The sequence below is a fragment of the Nelumbo lutea genome, chromosome 2 (assembly GCF_056320005.1).
Source record: "Nelumbo lutea isolate HS-2025 chromosome 2, American lotus-T2T, whole genome shotgun sequence".
In the NCBI taxonomy this organism is placed as follows: Eukaryota; Viridiplantae; Streptophyta; class Magnoliopsida; order Proteales; family Nelumbonaceae; genus Nelumbo; species Nelumbo lutea.
This window is the reverse complement of record NC_142685.1, coordinates 76669331-76690559: the sequence shown is the minus strand read 5'-3', so window position 1 is coordinate 76690559 and position 21229 is coordinate 76669331. Positions and strand designations below refer to the sequence as shown.

At 44.5% G+C, this 21229-nt stretch overlaps 1 protein-coding gene across 2 annotated transcripts; it reads left to right on the top strand.

Moving 5' to 3' along the window:
* The first annotated feature begins 18370 nt into the window (after positions 1 to 18370).
* LOC148871576 (uncharacterized) lies at positions 18371 to 21108 on the top strand. Of its 2 annotated transcripts, none has more exons than XR_016107940.1 (4): positions 18371 to 18892; positions 19000 to 19093; positions 19168 to 19248; positions 20371 to 21108. XR_016107940.1 is itself a non-coding variant. In XM_088972902.1 (4 exons), the coding sequence occupies exons 1-4, from the start codon at positions 18850 to 18852 to the stop codon at positions 20504 to 20506; spliced, it is 339 nt and encodes a 112-aa protein (XP_088829028.1). In that variant the 5' UTR covers positions 18389 to 18849; the 3' UTR covers positions 20507 to 21108. The 2 variants fall into 2 exon arrangements, 1 of the variants encoding a protein (XP_088829028.1); XM_088972902.1 differs by having other exon boundaries at positions 18389 to 18892; positions 19183 to 19248.
* The last annotated feature ends 121 nt before the right edge of the window (positions 21109 to 21229 follow it).

Below are 21229 nucleotides of genomic sequence, written 5' to 3'. Positions count from 1 at the left end.
TGTTGACGCCGAACTACGCTCTTCAGAAGAGTAGGGACACTACTTTCCCCGAGGAGGTCGCGGCGTGGACCGATCTTCCCTTGAATCAGGTCGCTTGCCGCGCCGTAACACATGCCATGGTGGTAAGTTAGATTCTGTCTTCCTTTTTTATTCTGTTGCTTCTGCTATCATTTGCTCACTTGTTTCTTTTGGTAGGTGAATTCTTCGATTCATGCCTTGGCGGCCCAAGTGGAGAGGAGCTCGCGACAGGCGCGAGCTGCTGAGGCTGCCGCTCATGCTGCTGAAGAAGCCTTCCGTGCTGTAGAGGCAAATACCCGGGCTATTGAGGCGGCTGCTTATGCTGCTGAAGAGGTTGCTCGCGTCGCGATGGCAGACTTGAAGTTGGATTTGCAGCATCAAGTCGAATATCTTCAGGAGGACATCAGGGAGAGAACACATATTTTTTCCAAAGGCATTGAAGACGCCAAGAAGAAGGCAGTTGAAGACTACATTGCCTCCCCGCGTTTTGACGATCTGATGGTGAACTCTTACAGGAGGGGGTTCAAGTTGAGCCGGTGGATGATCCGGAATACGTACCCCGACCTCGATGTAAGTGCCACAACCGGAATACTAGGCCGAGGTAAGTCCTCTATGTACACAGTTCTCATATTGTTGTGACTCGTACTGGCTAATCGGGACAGGGCGTCGGCCTCAGTGTTTTCTGACCTCGGGATTTGCCTGATGATGTGTGACCGAAAGTTGAGCAGGGCTTCTTTTACTTTGGCCAAATATGCGATCATGGAGAGATCGCGTGCTTCGTATTCGCCGGTAACTTGGTTTACCACGAGCTAAGAATCGTTGCAGATGACCAAGTGTTTTGCCTTAACCTTTCGCGCTAGGTCCAGCCCAGCGATCAGTGCTTCATACTCTGCCTCGTTGTTGGATGCTGCGAACTCAAAGCATAGTGCGTATTCTACTTTTGTGCCGCTCGGGCCGTACAAGACTATTCCAGCTCCGCTGCCTTGCCGGTTCGAGGAACCATCCACGAGAAGGATCTAGGGCTCCTCATCCCAGTTCGCACTTCGCCTGACCAGGAGAGATGCCACACTGGCTGCTACTTCACAGGGTTCGGACTCTATGGGCTCAGGAGCTCCGGGTTCGCCGCAATTGGGGACCTCGGGCTCGACCTGTGGGGCTTCGTGGCTGAAAGTGCACTCGGCGATAAAATCTGCCAAAGCTTGGGCCTTGATAGCGGTTCTCAGTTTGTACTGGAGGTCGTACTCGCTGAGTTCGATGGCCCATTTCGTCAGTCGACCGGAGACTTCGGGTTTGAGTAAAACTTGTCTAAGAGGTTTGTCAGTTAGGACGACGACGGTGTGAGCCTAGAAGTACGGGCGGAGTTTCTGAGCTGCTATTACTAGGGCGTATGCTAGTTTTTCTATCTCCGGGTACCTTGCCTCTGCTCCCTGCAAAATTTTACTAACATAATATCTGTTTCCTTTATCAGTACCGAACTGACCGCCTCGTCGCTCGCCGAGAGGTACAGTTCTAAGACCTCACCCACCTCGGGCCGGGCTAAGGTTGGCACACTAGCGAGGTAACCTTTTAGTTCATCGAACGCGAACTGGCAGTCCTGGGTCCACTTGAACCCTTTGCCTTTGACTGCCTTGAAGAAGGGTAGGCAGCGGTCTGCTGACTTAGACAAGAAGCGGCTTAGAGCGGCTATGCGGCCGTTTAGCCTCTGAACCTCTTTTACTTTCCGAGGTGGTTTCATATCTAGAATGGCTTTTATTTTGTCCGGGTTGGCCTCAATACCGCGTCGATTGACAATGTAGCCTAGGAACTTGCCCGAGGTGACGCCGAAGACACACTTGTTGGGGTTCAACTTCATGCTAAAATGACGCAGGATTTGGAAAATAGAATCTAAGTCTTGTATTAACTCTTGTGAAAACTGAGTCTTGACGACCATGTCGTCTACATAGCACTCTATCTTCGTACCAATCAGGGGCCGAAATAGCTTATTTACAAGTCTTTGGAAAGTCGCCCCGGCATTTTTTAGTCCGAAGGGCATGACTTTGTAGCAATACAGGCCGAACTCGGTTATGAAGCTGGTTTTTTCCTCATCGGATGGGTCCATCCTAACTTGGTTGTAGCCCGAGTAGGCGTCCAGGAAGCTTATCAACTCGTTTCCCGAGGTCGCGTCCACTAGGCGGTCAATTCTGGGGAGGGGGAAGCAATCTTTCGGGCAAGCTCGGTTCAGGTCGGTATAGTCGACGCACATGCGCCACTTGCCGCTTGCCTTTTTTACCAACACCGGGTTGGCCACCCAACTCGGGTAATGGACTTCCCTTATGAAGTTTGCTGCGAGGAGCTTTTCGACCTCCTCGTCGACCGCTCTCCAGCGTTCTGGGGCTAAGTTGCATTTCTTCTATCTAACGGGTTTGACTACAGGGTCAGTATTAAATTTGTGAGTTATCAGTCCGGGGCTAATGCCGGGCATGTCGGCCGCGGACCAGGCAAAAATATCTAAATTTTTAAGTAAAAAACTCACCAGTTCGGCTCGTAGGGGGTCTTCGATGGAAGCTCCGATGCTTAGTGTGCGAGCTGGGTCCGTGGCTGAAGTCGGGATTGCGACTGTTTCCTCCGTGGACGAAGCTCGCTCCTCACCTTGCTCCGTCGGCCGCTCCAGTTCGAGGTCGTCGGCCGCCTTGGTTTTTCCCTTCAGGGCGGCAACGTAGCACTTGCGGGACTCGAGCTGGTTGCCCCGCGCTACCCTTATACCGAAGTCCGTAGGGAACTTCATGGCCAAATAGTAGGTGGAGACCGTCGCCCGTAGGATATGCATGATCGGCCGCCCTATTATGGCATTGTATGGGGAGGGGGTCGTGACTACCAGGAAATCATGGTTGAGTCTGACCGCACAAGGCCATGTGCCGACTTCCACAGGGACAGTTACTTTTCCGAGGGGCCTGACTTCCTTTCCGCTGAAACCTACCAGGGGAGTGTTCGCAAGCTTCAGCTCACTCCTCTGTAACTGCAGCTGGTCAAATGCTGATTTGAAGAGGATGTCCGCTGAGCTGCCCGAATCTACGAGTACGCGCCTGACTTCGAAGTCGTTGATCCTTAGCTTAATGACAAGCGCGTCATCATGGGGGTAGTGGACTCCTCGCGTGTCGTCCTCCGTGAAAAAGATTGGTTCTTCGGTCTTTGGTCTCTTTGGGGGGTTCCATTCTTTGAGGGCCACTTCGCGAACTGAAGTCCGGGCTGCTGCCGAGGTACACCCCGCTACCACCGAACCTCCCACTATTACATGGATGGTTCCCCGAACTGGCCTCTCTTCCGGAGGCTGCTTCTGCAACGGTTCGGCAGGTCTGTTGCTAGACTCGGGGGCATCCTTTTCGTGCTCCCTTTGCCGACATGCTTTATTGTTATTGCTGTGTTGTACAAAGTTTCTCAAGTATCCGTGACGGATGAGTCCCTCTATCTCGTCCCGAAGGTTATTACACTGTTCGGTGCTATGACAATGGTCTCTATGGAAACTACAATACAAATTCTTGTTTCTCTCGTTCGGATTTCCCTTTAGGCGAGGTGGCCACTTAACGTACGGAGCGTCTTTGATCATCATTAAGATCTCTGTCCGCCTCGTGTTTAACGGCGTGTAGTCTGTCCTAACTACTAGGGGGGACGGAAGGACTGGTTCAGCTTCGGCTCCCGGGTTGGGTTTTTTCTATTCACCGGGTTGGAGAGCTCGCCTTCTCTCTTTCTTTTCTCATTCCCGCCTTCGGTTCGTTGGTTGATTTCTTCCTCTATCCTCATGAACTTATCCGTGTGTTTGAGGAATTCGGCCACGGTCGCGGGCTGGTTGGCCACCATGTGCCATTTGAACTCTTTGTGCGTCACCCCTCTTTTGGCTGCCACGAGCTGCACTGCGGGGTCCAATCGTGGTATCTGCAAGCATGCTTCGTTGAACCGCTTGATGTAGCCCCGAATAGATTCTCCTTCTCTTTGGACCACTCTGAAGATGCTTTCCTCTGTTCTGGGGCACCGTCGGCTGGTGACGAAGTGTGTGGTGAAGACTTGCACGAACTGGGCCCAGCACTTTATCGACCCGGGGGCCAGGTTCCTGTACCAAGTGCGGGCTACCCCCCTGAGAGTGGTGGTAAAGGCCACGCACATGCATGATTTGCTAGCCCTGGCGAGGTGCATTTGCGACTGAAAGGCGTCAACGTGGTTGTTGGGGTCGAAGGACCCGTCGTACTTGTCCAGAGGTGGGAGCTTGAAGTCTCTGGGTAAGGGGACCGCCAGGAGTTCCGATGCGAGGGGGGAAGGAACGGAGAGAGCCGGGGCAGCCCCTACCTCGTCCGAGCTCGTGTCTTTACCTCTGAATTCCGACAAGGCGCGGGTGGCGGTTAGGCGACTTCGCCGGCGCCTTCGCCGTTGAGCGGGCCTTGTGCTGGCGCTACTGGCCTCCGTGTTACCGAGCTCGATGGGCCCGGAATGCTGGTAGTCTGCTGCTAGGGCGCTGAATCGGTTTTCGGTGAGCGGGAGCTCGGGCTTGGAGCGCCGGGGTGCCGACCTCGCGGGCGAGGTTCCCGACCCGCCTGCGGGTTGCGAGGCGGGGATGACATTTTTCTCTCTTCAGCCTGGGGACGAGGCCTGGCTGTTGGGGTGGTTCTGGGGCCGGGAGGCCTTCGCCTGGCGGGGGCGCCCATCCTGCGGGGAGGCCTTGACCGGCCTCGGAGCGGGGTGGCGAGGTGGAAGTAGTGGTTGGTTCAGTGGCAGTTGGGGGAACTGCTGTTGATAGTGATACTGGGAGATGTTGTGTAGCACTTGGTGCTGGTGAAGCTGGTGTTGCTGGAACTGTTGCATTTGTGCTTGCATTGCCCGCATGCACTGCATCATTGCCCGCATGCACTGCATCAGGTCCTCCAATCGGTTTTGGCTATCTGCCAGGGGGACGACAGTTGGTTCAGTGAAGGTTGTCTCAATGGGGAGAGGAAAGGGGATGCTTGTGGTAGTAGGGTTTATGGGTGCCACTGCTTGTGGCACGTTCAAGATGGGGATCCCATCTGCCGAAAGGGGGATGGTGAACTGTCCAACGCACACTACGGGGACCTGAAGTTGCTCCCCGGTGGCGTTTGTCTCTGTGCCACGTCCGGTGTTGCTGGAGGAGGCCATGAGTGTTGGGTTTTTTGAAGAAAAAGGGGTTATCGAAGTTTGGAGGGAGGCTTTTTGAAGCGTTTCCCATAGACAACGCCAATTGATGGAGCGCGATCCGGCTGGTCTTAGCTGTCCGCTGCCTTGCTTCCGAACGGGGTAGCAGGGAACCTGAAATGGAGGAGATGGGAAAGCTCCGGGGGGAACCCGATGTATAGGCTCCAAAGCTCAAGTTAGAATCCTTCAAAGGCAAGGTAGTACCAGATAGCGCAAAGTTTGCATACCTCCGTTGTCGGGGGGCAGGGGGCTCTTATAGTCACTTCGTGTACTCGTCCCGAGGCCCTTGTCAGATCGGGTATGATTACTCTTGTGCTTGTCAATTCGGTCATCGTCCTTTCTGCTGAGACAGAACTGTCACTGCCTAACCGTCTAACTGGAGATGGCGGTGTCAGTGGCGGTGGCAGGTGGCCGTTTAGAGTGCTGTTGCCAAACGTCAGATCCCAAGTCAGTCAGGCGTGGCGCCCTCGGGCACGGACTTCCCTAGTGTCAGGCATGGTACGACTTGTTTGGTTTTGGTGCCTAGAGGGTGATGCGAAGTGCTGAGCGAGGCGGTCTTGAGCTCGGAGGTATCTATAGGGCAGGTCAGTTCGGCGAGGTGTATCCCGAGCTGTTACAAGGTGGATCAGTTCGACGAAGTGTATCCCGAGCTGTTACAAGGTGGGTCAGTTCGGCGAAGTGTATCCCGAGCTGTTACAAGGGTCAGTTCGGCGAAGTGTGTCCCCTTGTTCCCGCCTAGGCTTGGCCCCTTTTGCCGAGCTGTTATTTCTGCCACGTGTCACATAATGGAGAGGTCGAGCCAAATCTTCCTTCATCAAATAATAAATTAATAATTACTAATTACTAATCATTAAATGAAATGGTTAAAATTTAAAAATAATTAATGACTAAAAAATATTAAAATAATTAATAATTAATAATTTATACAAATAAAATTTAAAATTATTTTTAAAAATTAACGTAAAAAGTTACTAGTTAATAAAAATAATTAATAATTAGTCATGTTTGATAAAAAATAATTATTAAATATTAATAATTAATAAAAAATTAAATAATTAATGTTTAATAAAAAATATTAAAATAATTAATAATTAATAATAATAATAATATTATTATTATTCACTGAATTAACTTGCAGCGACAGTGGTAGTGGCGAGAAGAGTGGAGAGAGAGAGAGAGAGAGGGAGAGAGAGACAAGGAACCACAGAACCACTACCAATGCAACTTGCAGCAGTAATGATAGCAAGAGAGGGGGGAGAGAGAGAGAGAGAGAGAGAGAAGGAAATGTTGCCACTGTTGTAAGTTGCAGCAGTGGTGACGGGAAGACAAAGGGGAGAGAAAGAGAGAGCGATAGAGAAGGAATCGCCCTTGCAAGTTGCAACGGCGGTGGCAAGTGGTGGAGCTTCATTAGGTTGCAAATTTGGAGTGAAGTTTGATTCGAGTTAGGTTGCAGACTCGCAATGACGTGCAACGGCAATAGTGCAATGGAGCTTCCTTAGGTTGCAGACTCGCGAGGTTCAAAGAATGTAATGCCTTTTTTAGCCCAAAGAATGTAATGCCTTAGGTTGCAGAATCACGAGCTTCCTTAGGTTGCAAACTCGCGAGGTTGCAAATTCACAGTGAGGTTCAAGGATTGTTTCTCATTCCAAAGAATGTAATGCCTTTTTCAGCCCAAAAGGCATTACATTCCATTCGTAATGACCAAAGGATATTGTAAATGCAATCCAATACCCTGACTTTAGGTCAAATTTTGAAAATATCTCTGCATCATATAATCGGTGATGTGTGTGCATGCTACACATTATTTTTATTGCTTTGTACATGGTTTTGATGATGAGTTTCAATGGTTTTTACCCTAGTTGAGCAAAATTTCAGGAAACTAGGAGTTTGGGACAATTTAGGGTGAAGAGAGTGTGAAGACATGTTGATATAGCGGAAAGGGAAGCACTTCGACCCATCAAGAAGAAAGGCCCAACCAAAACCCTATGGGAGAACACTTCAGCCCACCAAGGAGAGCGGCCTAATAGCAGTTCAGCCCACCAAGAACAACAGCCCAACCGCAGCCCTAAGGGAGGCTCCAAAAGGTGGCTAACTTTAGAGAATTGAAAGAGGAGAGAGGAAGAGTATAAAAAGAAAAGAAAAAGAGGAAATTAGGGTTCGGACCACTGAAGACAAAATCAAAGAGAAGAGGTGCTAGAGAAGGAGAGAAGGCTGCTGAATGCGAATTAAAGAGGAGATCAAAGATTGATGCAGAAATCCTAGGTTGTCTTCTTCTTTGATTTTGCGAATTCGGTAACGTAGATTCAATTAGGGTTTCATGGTTTTTCTTTGTTGAATCTTTCTTTTTTTCTTTCTATTATGGGAACCACGATGGATTTTAATTTTGATATGTAATTAATCTTTTAAGCAGATCCGATTGGATGTGATTCATTCTTGGGATTTCTTGATTAGGGTTTTCAATTAATAGAGTAATCTTGGCCGAATTATTCTTGTTTTTTGGATTGCTTGAATTGCTTGAGAAAGGGTTTAGGTAATCAGATCAATTAACCAAGAGAACAAATTGAATGCATCTTAGAGATAATATGCATGATCCGTTTGGCATTCATTCAACTAGAATTAATTTATGTCGAATTCCTTGTTCTTAATGCATCTATGGTGATTAAATTCTTGATAGAATTATAGGAATTGTTGCTCATAGATAGAGTGGGCTATGCTCGAGAGAGGTTGCTCATACAGTTAGGGTTTTGCCAACCCAAGACTGAATTCACTTCGATTGGACAGCTTAATGATTAAATTGCTAAAACTGATTCTACTAGTTTTTGCATGCAGTAATTCTTCTCATCATTAAAGGTGGTCTGATCTAAGAATGCTTAGGGCAGCTTGCTAATTAAGAGTTAGGTTTTTCTTTGTTTAATCTTTCAGTTTATCAGATAACAAAAGGTTGATTCAGTACTAGTAGTTGTTGGATCAATTCCGGTGGGAACGATACTCTACTCATCATTATATTACTTGATCCGCTAGTGTCTTCTAAACGCATCAATCGGTTTATTAAATCCTGCTTATTAGGAATGGGGTATCTAATCCATCTTAATGCTTTGTTAAGAGTTTTATAATTTATAACGAGTCTCGGTACTCTCTCTCTATTTCTACTACGTTTTTCACATAGAAAGCAGGGTAGCTCCAAGGAGATTTTCTTGGTCTAATTAGACTCTTGTTCAGTAAATCTCGGATTTCCTTTTTATAGATTTGTAATAATCTGTTGTTCATTTGGATTGGTTTGGCTTTCGCAGGAATTTTTTATTCTCTAAAATCCTCTTCATACGATAGTTCTACCGTATGTCTTTTCCTATGCCAGAAGGCATTGGGTGTTTTAGCACAAATGTCATGTCTGATCCTTTTTTGAAAGTTTTAAATCTCTAATTGCATTTTTGGTTCTTCAAGCTGATTAATTATCTCTCTTTCTTTTATTTCGGATTGTAATTCTACTATAAGCTTTACTTTGCCTTTTGCATTTTCTTTAGGGGTATTGATGGTTGAAGTTTTGGGTTTCTGGCAATACTTATAAGTTACCAAAATTTCTCCTATTGTGGTTGTGATTCCTGCAGGGTCAATTTGGCAAGGAAGGATGGATAACAAGAATGGAGTTCCCAAAATAGCTTCTTGTCTTAGGTCTTTTACCATAAGAAAGGTGGACTTTAGACAAGTTCCTTGGTTGCAGATATGGGCTACGGGGATCTTATACTTTATCTCCAATTTCCTTCCATCCGCTGCATTAACTTGTTGGATTGTTTTTTCAAAATATCTAGAAGGCACAATTCCTTCTCTAATACAAAAATGTTCGCGCCTGAATCTATTAAGGCTATTACTGAAAGATTGAAATCTTTAATTCTAATGGTAATCTTTGAACACCATTTTTGGTATGTAACTTCTTCTATAGAGAATATAAACTCTTCATCATTTCCTACAAACTCAGCGGAAACCTGTTCTGATGATTTATCTAATTGATTTTCCCAAAATTTTTCAGTTTCTAGTTGATCAACCCTTAATTTGGTATCAGAGCCACTGATCACCAACTTCATCTTCATTTTGTTCATCCTCTCACCGTTCATCACACCATTACCTTACTTCTACCTCACTTAGATCTCTAGTTACTAGTAGGAAACCTAGAACCTTTGGCTAGAACCCAAAGACTATAGCTTCTTCGGAGATACCACTGGGCTAGAACCTCAGTCGGACAGCCTAGACACCTGCCGGTTTTACCAAGGCTAGAACCCTTGAGCCAAGGCCGAAGTCGCGTTGAAGGCCGTAAAAGTTGACTGCTCGTATTTGGTAAAGTAAAAAGATAAGTTGAAGAAGTTATTTAGGTCATCCTCTAGTACCTCGGAGGACTCTGGTGAGCTTAGTTGCAGCACCTCCCTAACCAAGTCCATGTCTATAAAAAATATGGAAGCCATAAACTATGATAATATAGAAAAATCCGTGCATAATTGGACCATCCCAAAGATTTCACCCTCCGAAATATATAAAAAAAGGAATATTTAGTTTAAAAATAGATCTAAATGTTAGAACTGTAAAAAGAACCATTGCACTAGGAAACGAGGCAGAAAGCTTCTCCCTAGTAGACAAGAAGGTAATTGAAACCTATAGAAGAAAAAGTTAGTACAATTTCATACATTTTGGCTTAATTCAAGTCGCCATTAAACCATTAACTAGAACAGGGTTAGAGACAGCAGCCTTGGCCTGTCTAACTGCTTCTAGACACAATAAATTCAGTGAGTCCTTATTAGAAGTAATAGAAGGTAGCATCCACCAAGGGCCAATTTATTTTAATGCAATACTTTTTGGATGCCTGAAATTAGGGCTTAAAGGAAGACGAAATCTATTGTTAGTCATCCTTAATTAGATAACCTTGTAAAAATTGCTTGGTCAAGAAATCTGGCAAAGCATTATTAGATCCTTTTGTATATTTAATATCAAAATCAAATACTGATAAGATAGCTTGCCATCTAGGAAAATTTTGTTTTGAAACCAGGTTTTTTACATCTTTTTCCAAAATTTCTTTGGTGGATTTGCAATCAATTTGGAGAGTACAATGTTGGTTTATCAAATCACTTTGAAATTTAGTGATGCAGAGGACTATACTGAGCATTTCTTTTTTGACGGTAGAGTAATTCTTCTAGGTATCATTCCAAGTTCCTGAGGAAAACTGGATTATTTCTTCTCTCCCATTTCTCCTTTGTTTTAGGATTCCTCTGGATGTTGAAGAAACAAAAACAAAGAGAGAAGAAAAAAATGATAGAAATAACATTGAGGCCAAGAACGGATCTAAAAATGATGCTAGAAGAGTTGTTTCATAGTTTTTTCTATACAATCATATCCCTGCAAATGCAACAACCTCTCAATATTATAAAATCATGATAGATGAAATTGCAAATGCAGAAAAATGTGTACTAGGGCCTACTCCTTATGAAATTATGGGGATGTTCTTAAATGAGAAAGATGAAGAGTTGAAAAATCATTTCAAAACATTCTTCCGAAAAGCTTAAATATACGGGCTCACTATTATGTGTGATGATTGGACATGACCAATTAGATTGTCGATAATCAATTTTATTGTGTATTGTAATGGGCAAACAATGTTTCATAAATCTATTAATGCATATAGTGATCGACATAATGCACATTATTTGCAATCAAGATGGGTGAAGACGGTGATAGAGAGAGAGAGAGCGTGAGCGAGAGCAATAGTGAGAGAGAAACAAGGAACCGCAAAACCACTATCAGTGCAACTTACAGTGGTAGCGACGGCAAGTGAGGGGGGAGAGAGAGAGAGAGAAGGAACCACTGCCACTATTGTAAGTTGCAACAGCGGTGACGGGAAGACAAAGGGGAGAGAAAGAGAGAGCAAGAGAGAAGGAATCGCCGCACTGTAACTTGCAGCGACGATGACAGAGAGAGAGAGAGAGAGAGAGAGAGAGAGAGAGAGAGAGGAACCACCCTTTCAAGTTGCAACGACGGTGGCAGGTGGTGGAGGTTCGTTAGGTTACAGATTCGCAGTGAGGTTCGATTTGAGTAAGGTTACAGACTCGTAGTGATGTACAACAACAGTGGTGGCAATGGAGCTTCCTTAGGTTGTAGACTCGTGAGGTTCAATTCGAGGTACACAAAGGACAAAAAGCATGTAATATTAATTTTTTTGAGGTTATTTATGTCTTTTAATTACCTTTGAATTACGTCTGATCCATTAAGCAGTAGCTCTATGTCTTAGAAATTAAGATCTGAAATCCAATTTCAGACCTCTAATAAGAGGGTATAGCAAAGGTGTTCCTATAAACATTGTGAAAGGCAATGTCAAATTAAGATTTGAAAAGTGCAATCCAACGCCACCTTAGTCTAGTTTGCCTCTCTATAGACATGGTGAAAGGCAAGTCTTCTAGGAAAGGTGTTACTTATCCTGTTGCAGCTCTCAATTGTGTTTCTTGACTTCCAAGGGGGCTTCATCTTCTGGTTGAGACATGATATCACCAACTTTGAGTCGCCTTCAATAGTGATCGAAAATTATTAGAATTTTAGAGCCATTTTATTGGCTTCCCACGTGGCCCACGTTTCTGCTTGATTAATAGTACAACATCCATTCTTGACTACTTTAGCATCCAAGACACTGGATGGTTATGGGCAATACAAGCACCATCATTGATATGAGAAGCCTCAAAGCTGATTTTTATGTTGTCCTCAGACAAAGCAAACCATACAATGGGCTTCCAATTATTTTTTAATGGTCCTACGACAGAGTCTTTCTCTGTTTCCATGATTTTCATGAAAGCATTAAGGGCTCAATAAAGAATTGTTTAAGGGGGGACTGCAATGTTATTAAAAATTTTCTGATTTATATTTTTCCAAATAGCCCACAAAATGAATATGATTTTTTTTTCTCTTACTAGTAATTTTTTTGTTTCCCTTATTTTTGGCAAGCTTGACCCACCCACTAGTCAAGAAGAGTTTGATCATTATCTTATGACCATCTAATGGGTTACTAAGGATAGTCCAAATTTGAATTGTGTGAGGACAGAATTTGAAAATGTGGTCTTTGTCTTCCTCACCACAAAAGTTACATGATCCATCTATATCAAAACCTCTTTTCCTAAGATGCATTTTTAAAGGGAGTTTATTCTGAAAGAGAAGAAAGAAAAGAAATTTGATTTTTGGTAGGCACTTAATGTTCCAAATCAGGTCAAGCCAATTTGTAGTGATATTAGACCCTAAAATAGATGAACACTTCAGCAAATAGGTTGGTTTAATTGTAAAATTTCTAGCAGTTACCCTCCCATATAATTTTATCTGCAAACTAGTTTGGAGAAATAAATATGGATTTGGTTTTTCCCTTAAAATTTGTGGAACTATTGCTTGAATTCTTGGTTCATCCCAGCACTCCCTCTCAAATTCAATCATATCTAAAACCATAATATTTTCATTTTCCTCATTTTCACTATAATTATTTCTGTTAACGGTTTGATGATTACCCATTTGTCATGCCAGAATCTAATGGTTCGGCCATTACCTACTTAGCTCCTAATGCCTTTTTAAGTTATTCTCTGGCATGGAGGATACTTCTTTTTCCATGCCTATGAGATACCCTTTTTTGGATTAATTTCCCAAAAAGAAGTTCCTTTCATATATTTGCTTTTAATGAGCTTAACTCTGAGATTATTCTCCTCGTTTAAAATTTTCCATCCCGGTTTAGCAAGATTTGCTCCATTTATCCATTAGAGATTTCTTACTCTTAAACCACCCAATCTTTTAGGAGTAAAAACACACTTTCATTTCATCAAGTGAAGGGGTTTCTTCCTTTTATTGTTGGACCATAGAAAATCTCTCTGAATTATTTTCAAGTCTTTTAAAGAATTATGTGAAATTGTAAAAGACCTCATGATATTTTGAGGCATCATGTTAGTAGTAGAGTTTACCCAAATAAGCCTACTCGCTAACGAAAGGGATTTTTTTCTCCAATTAGCTAACTTTTGGATAATTTTCTCTTTGATGAAGGAAAAGGTTTTTTTTTTTTTTTTTTGTAACTCTCTTGTTAATAAATGGAGCTCCCAAATAGTTCTTTGGATCTGATTCCCTAGGAATTCTTAACATCCTTGAGAGCATTTTTTGCAACTTCGGGTGGATATTCTTTAATATAAAGACCGAGGATTAGTTGAAATTTTGGGTCTAACCTAAAGCTTTTTCATAGTTTGAAAGGAACACCTTAATTTTCATGCATGCAAGGACTGTAGTATTTGAAAATATCTATACTACTTTAAAAAGTACGAAAAGCCTTAAGAATATTTTTGGAATTTTGTGATGACAAAACATACCCCTCTATATTTAAATTTATTGTTAAAAAATGAGGGCAAATAGGGTAATTATTTATTGATATTAAATGAGTTGAAAAGTGTTAATTTTAACATATTCAATGCATTCAAGTATCTCTCATTAAATCCAACATTTAAGGTATTAATTTGCATTCACCTTCATTGTGTAGGAGGGGTAAGGCTTGGTTGGGGAGCAGTCACTTTGAAAGATAGAGAAATGTCTTGTGAGTAGGGAAGAATGAGGATCTCTAGGTTAAGGGTGCAGAATGGGAGAATTCCAACATACTCAGGAGTACTAGGCGACAAATACTTGGGATCCAATGGCCTTTCAATATGAGGAGGACCTCTATTTATGGGGGAGGTCCCGAGATCCTAAAAGGTAGGAGATGAGGATATTCGCTCCATATCAAGAAAGGGAATATTTGATTCACTATCAATTATTGGGTGTGCTACTAGAGTTTTTCCATGTGTCTCATGAGGATATTCTCAATGATGGCTTTCCTTATCCTTAAGATCCCTCATTACTCACATATGCTTCTGCCTTTTTGTGCATTATAACTAATCCTGCATGGCATCGATGATGTCACCATTCAACAGATGGCCCTTTGCTGGCTCCACGTAGCGGCTCACCATGTCCTTTGCTATTGTGGGTTTCGCATGCCTTCGGGTATACGCAGGCCTTGCCATGGGCTCGGCCAGGGTCCCCCCTGACCCATCGCTACGAGTGCATTCGTGGGCTAAGGATTCATCGCACACCTTAGCGGGTGCGACTTCATTGCACATTCTTGAGAGCTCAGTATTCTCGGATGGGTTCGGCTATGATTTCTTTGGGTTCTAACACTGACTTTACTCGGTGAACCATGGGTTTATCATGATTACTGCGATACATATTTTGGGTTCATCGCAGGGATGCTAGTGTGATGCGAGTTCATCGCAATGTGGGGGTTGCTTGTGAGCTGCTTACATGTGCTTTGTGGTGTTAATCTTGATGTTTGATGTTCTCTGACGGTCTATCGCCATGGGCTCGGCTTGGGTCCCACTGACCCGTTGCCACGAGCGCGTTCATGGGCTGTGGGTTCATCACACGCCTTAGCAGGTGTAGTTTCATTGCACATTCTTGAGGGCATGGTACTCGTGGATGAGTTCGGTTGTGGTTTCTTTGGGTTCTAACATTGACTTTACTCGGTGAACTGTGGGTTTATCACGATTACTGCATACGTATTTCGGGTTCATTGCAGGGATGCTAGTGTGCTATGAGTTTATCACAGCGTGGGGGTTGGTTGTTAGCTACTCGCGAGTGCTTTGTGGTGTTAATCTTGATGTTTGATGTTCTCCGAGGGTCTAAGTGAGCGCTACTTAGCTCCCTTACTTATCAGTAAGTGGAAGCTTATCGATAAACACACTGTCTTTTCATCTTCAGATTTTGTGATAAATTTGCCTGTGTGCGTTGGATTTGGAGTTTTTCATGCCTTACATCTTTATGTAAATCCCGTGTACCTTGTGTTCATGTTTGATAGTTCATTATAATCTATGGCTTAGCACCCCCTGTCTTTTGGTGATTTGCTTTCTGGCAGTAGTTAATGTCGCACACTAATTATGTGTTCCAACCCCATGACTGTTAACAAGAAGGAAATTAGCAAAAGGCAGTAAGAACTATATTATGGGTGTTGCTTGTTAGCAGTAGGTGGTTGTTTTGCTGCATGGTATTGATTGATGACGGATGACATGGCTGTTGTTATCATTTGTTATTAATGAGCATTTGAACAGGCATTGGGTGATGACCATGCTACGGCTATGATCATTAATTTGTTTATCCTAGTGTGATGAATGCCGCATGTGTTGTTTGGGTGTTTAGTGTTTAAATGAAGATGATGCATGCGTCAATATATCCAAATGAATGCGTCGCTATGTCCCATTTTTTGGAGAGTGGACCTATAAGTTATTTTTGATTGCTTTTCACAACGATTCGTCTGAGCACGTCTATTTGGCTTCCTCACTATCAGATTGTAGCTATCGATATGTGAAGTGAGTTGTGCTTTAAAAGGTTTGGTGTGCCTTGTTGGTTTACTTGTTGCCTACTCACTCTTGACATCCTACTATGTTTGCCATATTTTTCTATACTTTACATTCGGTGATGGCCCTTGATCAGCACAATGCACAAAGAGAGGCTAGGGTTCCTGATGTCCCGCACATGATGGACATTAGCTAGAACGTTGGTTCCATGGCGTCATCTTTGGCAGGGTCATCACTTAAAAGTGTAGCAAATAATTTGGAACTTGCACTAGTCCGTGGGTTGCTCGTGAAATATTGTGATGCGAATAATGTGTCCCCTTTGGGGTATGAGGCTGTGGACGACGTTCTCGTCTGGGGTGTTTGTTCACACGACAGATACATGGTGACCAAATCTATGGCAAAATTTGTAGTAGCTATTATTCAAGGTGGCTGGTTGCCTCCCTTTGAACTACCTTCCATTGAATACGCTGAATACGCTTGCGATGATGATGTTCAATATTATGAATCTCCCTTTCAATCTGTTGTCATGGTTCATCTTCGAGTAACGGTTGAAGACCTATGTTTTTTGGCTATCGGTTTTCGCATCGGGCGTTTTGAAGAACGTGTTGTCCAACTAGCACTTGTATTCTAGAAGGCTAGTCTTGGAGAATCACCGTTGGTTTATGGCGGAGTGCAGTCCTCAATGCGAATTGGTGGCAAAATACGAAGTAGAGGTGGGAGAGCTGAAGGCGTTTGAGGCTCGAAGGCCTCTGCTTCAAAATATAGTGTTGATGAGAGATGAGTAGGGCACTTTGTGAAATGTGCATATGAATTTTTGTAATCATTTTAGCTGATTTGAATGAAATGTTATACTTTTTGCTATTGTCTTTTGTATTGATTATATTATTTGGTATCTTTAAAACCTGATTGCAAATGGCCTTAGAGCTTTTTGAATTCGGTTATATCTATGTGATACCGCTTGCCCGTTGTCGTTTATTGTGCTTTGAGCAACATTTCTTCCAATGGGCCGATGTACTGACGTTGTTGTCTCTTTCTGGACATGGGTGTAGGGGGTTATTACCAACAACGCTTGGAACCAGCCTTTCTAGTTTCTATGGGCATTAGTATCACTATATGTCCTTCTCGAATTGCTATTCTAGCGGGGAAGGAAGGGGTAGAGCCCCTTTCTTTGTGATCATTGGATCAGCTTTCCATTATCTATTTCTTGTTGATTTTGGGTGATTTGGTTGTTTATTGGGGTGTTGTGGTTGAATGGGAATTAAGAGAACAATCTTCAAGGGTGGTCGCATGTTAGTTTTTGATGGTATGGCTTTAGTTAGTATAAAACCCATTTGAGCAGCTTTTACTGCCTTGTGTTCGGAATATCTAAACCTTTATAGCACGTGGCTCATTGTTCCTGATTCCGTAATGAATGCTAGTCAGCCACACATGGGGGGTTGCTTCCGTATCCGATACGCGTGTGTGGCGGTTACTGACATGGTGTCTCTTTTGAATTAATTCTCCATTCTGGTCCCACCTTTCTAAGGAACTTTAGGTAAATTCCCTCAGATGCTTTTTCTCTAAGCATCATGTCAGGTCCTGTATGGGCTTCCCTTTATCTTCTCTGGCATTGTTTGATGTTCTGTACGTATGGGAGGAGTAGAATCACTCTAAAATCAAGGGAGGGGGAACTGCTTCAATTTTCCCTTTACATTTTGTTAATCTCTGTAGGGCTCTAGTGTTGTTGTTTTCCTAAAGTTCCTTGTACTCCAAAGTTGTTTCCTTTCCTTTCTTTCGTTCTCTATCTCTTTGTTCTGTATCTATCTCTTCCTCCTCATGGCTGTTCGTTCGAATAGACCAGACTCCATTTTTTTCGACTTTGTAAGGAGGTTAATACTGTTGAGATGCTAGTGGAAAGGGAGGTGGGCCTAGCATTTGATGGTGGGCGGGGTTTCTGGCCTCCCATGCCTGTGTCCAGGGGTGAGGGTAACTCTTTTGACGTTATTATCGACACAGAGTTGATGTGTCTCTATGAGCGTTTTGAGGCGTCTGTGTCATATAAATGTCCGAAACCCCGAATTGATAATACAAAGTCTCTTACTAGTTATGCCACCTAGACATAGTATATTCGCGAGAACCCTTTCTATTGTATGCGTTGCAGGATTCTAGGCTTCTCAGGTTTGTGGATTGCTTCACAAACCTTGCCGGTTGGGAGGGTGTCAAGTATGTCAGTCATCTTATCAGTCATTGGTGTTTCCGCACTCATACTTTTGTGGGTGCATTCGGGGAATTCACTATTACAGTCGAGGATGTGGCAGCTTTATTGGCGCTGCCAGCTGGAGGTGCCATGTTTGCGCGGCATTTGCAGCATATCGAGTTCATTCCTATGGAATTGAGGGGGTTGTGTGAGGAGCTTCTTGTGGAAGTTCCATCCTATAAAGCGTTAGTGGACCAAGAGGCACAAGCATTTTAAAATGGATGAGATTAGCGTGAAATTGTCCTCCCTCAACGGATTTATCTCGAGGCTATACGCCCAGGTGGTGTGCCATGCCATGCCATTTTGCGTCGGTGTGCCCGTTTTGGAGGGGGTGACAATCAATGCGCCATTGACGTGGAAACCGCCACTGCGGGTGTGGCTAAACTGGTTACCTGGCCAGGCGTCTTCGCCTATCTTGATCGGTCAGGTGAAGCACAACTTTCGATGTATCGCCCAGACTGAGTGCTGCGACAATTTGGTTATGATGACGTGGGCGGTCAGTTTCTGACATCCAGTGATGAGGGTGTGTTCTGGGTGCGGTGCCCCAACCGCGCTTTCCCTACATATTCGCGGTTCTCCATGGCTAGTTATGGGAGGGTGCAGGTGTGCAAGTCTTTCCATCTATCATATCTTTGTGCACTATTCGGGTGGTTCCAAGAGCTACTGTAGACAAGACCCCATCTTCGTCATGCGTTAGCTCCTCCTGAGGGTCACGCTGCTAGCCAAAGGGGAGGTGCAACTGTTTTTCATCCCAGTTCATCGAAGAGGCCGCCAGCCAGGTGTGACGGGAAACGACTAGTTGCTGATGAGGGGGAGTGTAGCCTTCCCCCTCTTGTAAAGAGGGCTAGGTCCGTTAGGGTGCCCCGCTCGTTTCAACCTGTTGGGGCACCAGAAAATTTAGTTGCAGCCTCATCGCAAGCGTGTGAGGGTGGCCAAGGGTCTCCGACCTCGGCTCTTGTGGGCAGGATTTTACCAGCTATCGGACCGATAGAGGTGTCAGCTACGATGTCTTCTCCTGGGGGCGCAATCGTTCAGTTCTCCAACGAATGAATGAACAAGAAAGCTCCCCCTCGCCCCAAGCGAGGTCCCAGTGGTGATGATTCAGAAAGTTTCTCTTAATTTGGTTTCTACTTTTCCTTTTTACGTAGTATTAAAAAACTATGCTAATGTTGTTTTCCTTTTCATTTTTGCAATTTGCAGAGAATGATGGCGCTCGTGTAGACACGAAGGTTCCAGTGATTACTCTAGAGCATACGACGGGGTCCCGGTCAAATCCTCTGTCAAGGCGGGTTTGGTGATTACTTAGCACTTGTGTTTACTTGGGAATGTTATGCTTATTGCCTATCATGATGGCTAACAATTTAACAGTCTTTTGTTTTGAAGCGGGTGGATTGCGATGAGGCGCGGCCCAACGAGGATGTCGCGGGGGTCACCAAACTGGGGGAAAAGGTGTGCTAGTTGCGGGTTATGCTCTTTGTTGTTTGTTTACTATTTAACCCATGGCTAGAGCTGTTGTGACTGATTGTTGATATGTGACTGTATCACTGGTGCCCTTCTCCAAGTATCCTCCGGGGGTGCTAGACAAACCTTTCTTTAGGCGTCTGGCCGAGGAATTGAGGGCGACTAGCGCTTTCCAACTCCATCTTGTAATCATCAAGGATCCGCTCCTGCCACGCACATTCCTCGATCTGACCCTTGAGCTTATCCACAACTCTGGCGATGCCCGCCTCAACTATCCTTCGGCGCCCATGGACATCCTCATAGAATGGAACAAATCAACCAAAGGTTTGTCCCGACCCGCCTTCCAGAAGGCATGCGCTAATACCACGACACGCTTCTTGATCCGTTCCAAGAAGAAACCCATCGACAAAAAAGCTTGATAGGCCTCCAGCCAGCAAGAGAAGTCAGTCCAAGGTAAATCCTCTGTTGTGTAGGCCATGACATGACTCATTAGCATGGCAATGTTGTTCAGCGCAAGTCCTACAACCTCTGGATGCAGCCTTCCTTCCGGCAACCAGTCAGCACGAATCGCAGTTGATGCGAATTGGGCAACCGTGCTGGAAATGTTGTACTACACGCCTTTGCCCTGAACTAGAGCCGAATCTATTAATGGGAAGTGCAACAATGGGATGTAGTGATTTCCGTAGTATTCTAACAACTCCCACCGTATCAGGACCAACTCCTCCTGGTATGACTACTCCTCGGGAGGAAAGTAATTCCGCGTTCCATGTCCCCATTGCCAAGCGACATCCCAAGTCAGTAGACACCTTAGGCACCACAGAATTGTTCACCTCGGGCCAAGAAGAAGCATCCCTAGAGGCACCACCCACAGGGGACAACAGGTGATTGAGACTCAACAAAAGTCTCACCCCCTACACCCCAGAGGCATCATCATCGTCAACACGAATCTCATTAAGTGTCCAGTTTAAGGGTATTACATAGAAACATACTAAGGGAGCATGAATCAAATATGCACTTTTATTCATTTACAATAAACTCATAAAGTACATCATTTTGATTGAAGCTAAGGGCATACAAAATTGTCTAACAGTATCCCACCTGGTTTTGCAGGGCTTTGTCTACGCTTGAGGTGTCGGAGCTTGACCTATGTCAGAGATTGTTGGGATTTTATTTGTACCTCAGGGTTTCTAGGGCTTTATCGGTGCCTGGGGGTCGCCAGGGCTTTATCTATGTATGGGATTACTAGGGTTTTATCTGTGCCTAGGGTCGCTAGGGCTTTATCTGTGTTTGGGGGCCGCCAGGGCCTTATATATGCTTGGGGTTGCCAAGATTTTATTTGTGCCTCGTATTTCTAGGGATTTATCTGTGCTTGGGTTTCCAAGGCTTCCTTTGTGTCGGGGGTTGCCGGGGCTTTGAGTTGCACCTGGGGTTGCTGGGGCATTCGCAAGGAACGTGCGGTATAGAGTGCCCTGGGTTGCTAGGGCTTTGAGCTGCACCTGGGGTTGCTAGGGCCTTTGCATTGAGCATGCAGTATAGAGTGCCCAGGGATGACGGGGCTTTGAGCTGCACCTGGGGTTGCTAGGGCCTTCGCATGGAGCATGCGGTATAGAGAGCCTGGGATTATCGGGGCTCTGAGTTACGCTTGGGATTGCTTGGGCCTTCACATGGAGCATGTGGTATAGAGTGCCCGGGGTTGCCAAGGCCTTCGCATGGAGCATGTGGTATAGAGTGCCCGTGCTTGTCGAGGCTTTGAGACAATGGTAGAATAGATTGTAGAATCATAACAAGATATATATTTAAGCAAGTATGTGGCATACCATTCATTTTGCTACTTTCATAGTGTACAAATGCGTGTAATCTTAATTGAAGGGTAAAGAAGTAAAACAACTTCATCACAATCAAAATTCTTTATGGAGGGAAATAAACTTTATTGCGGATCAAAAGAGTGACCTTTTAAAGAGTACTGTAA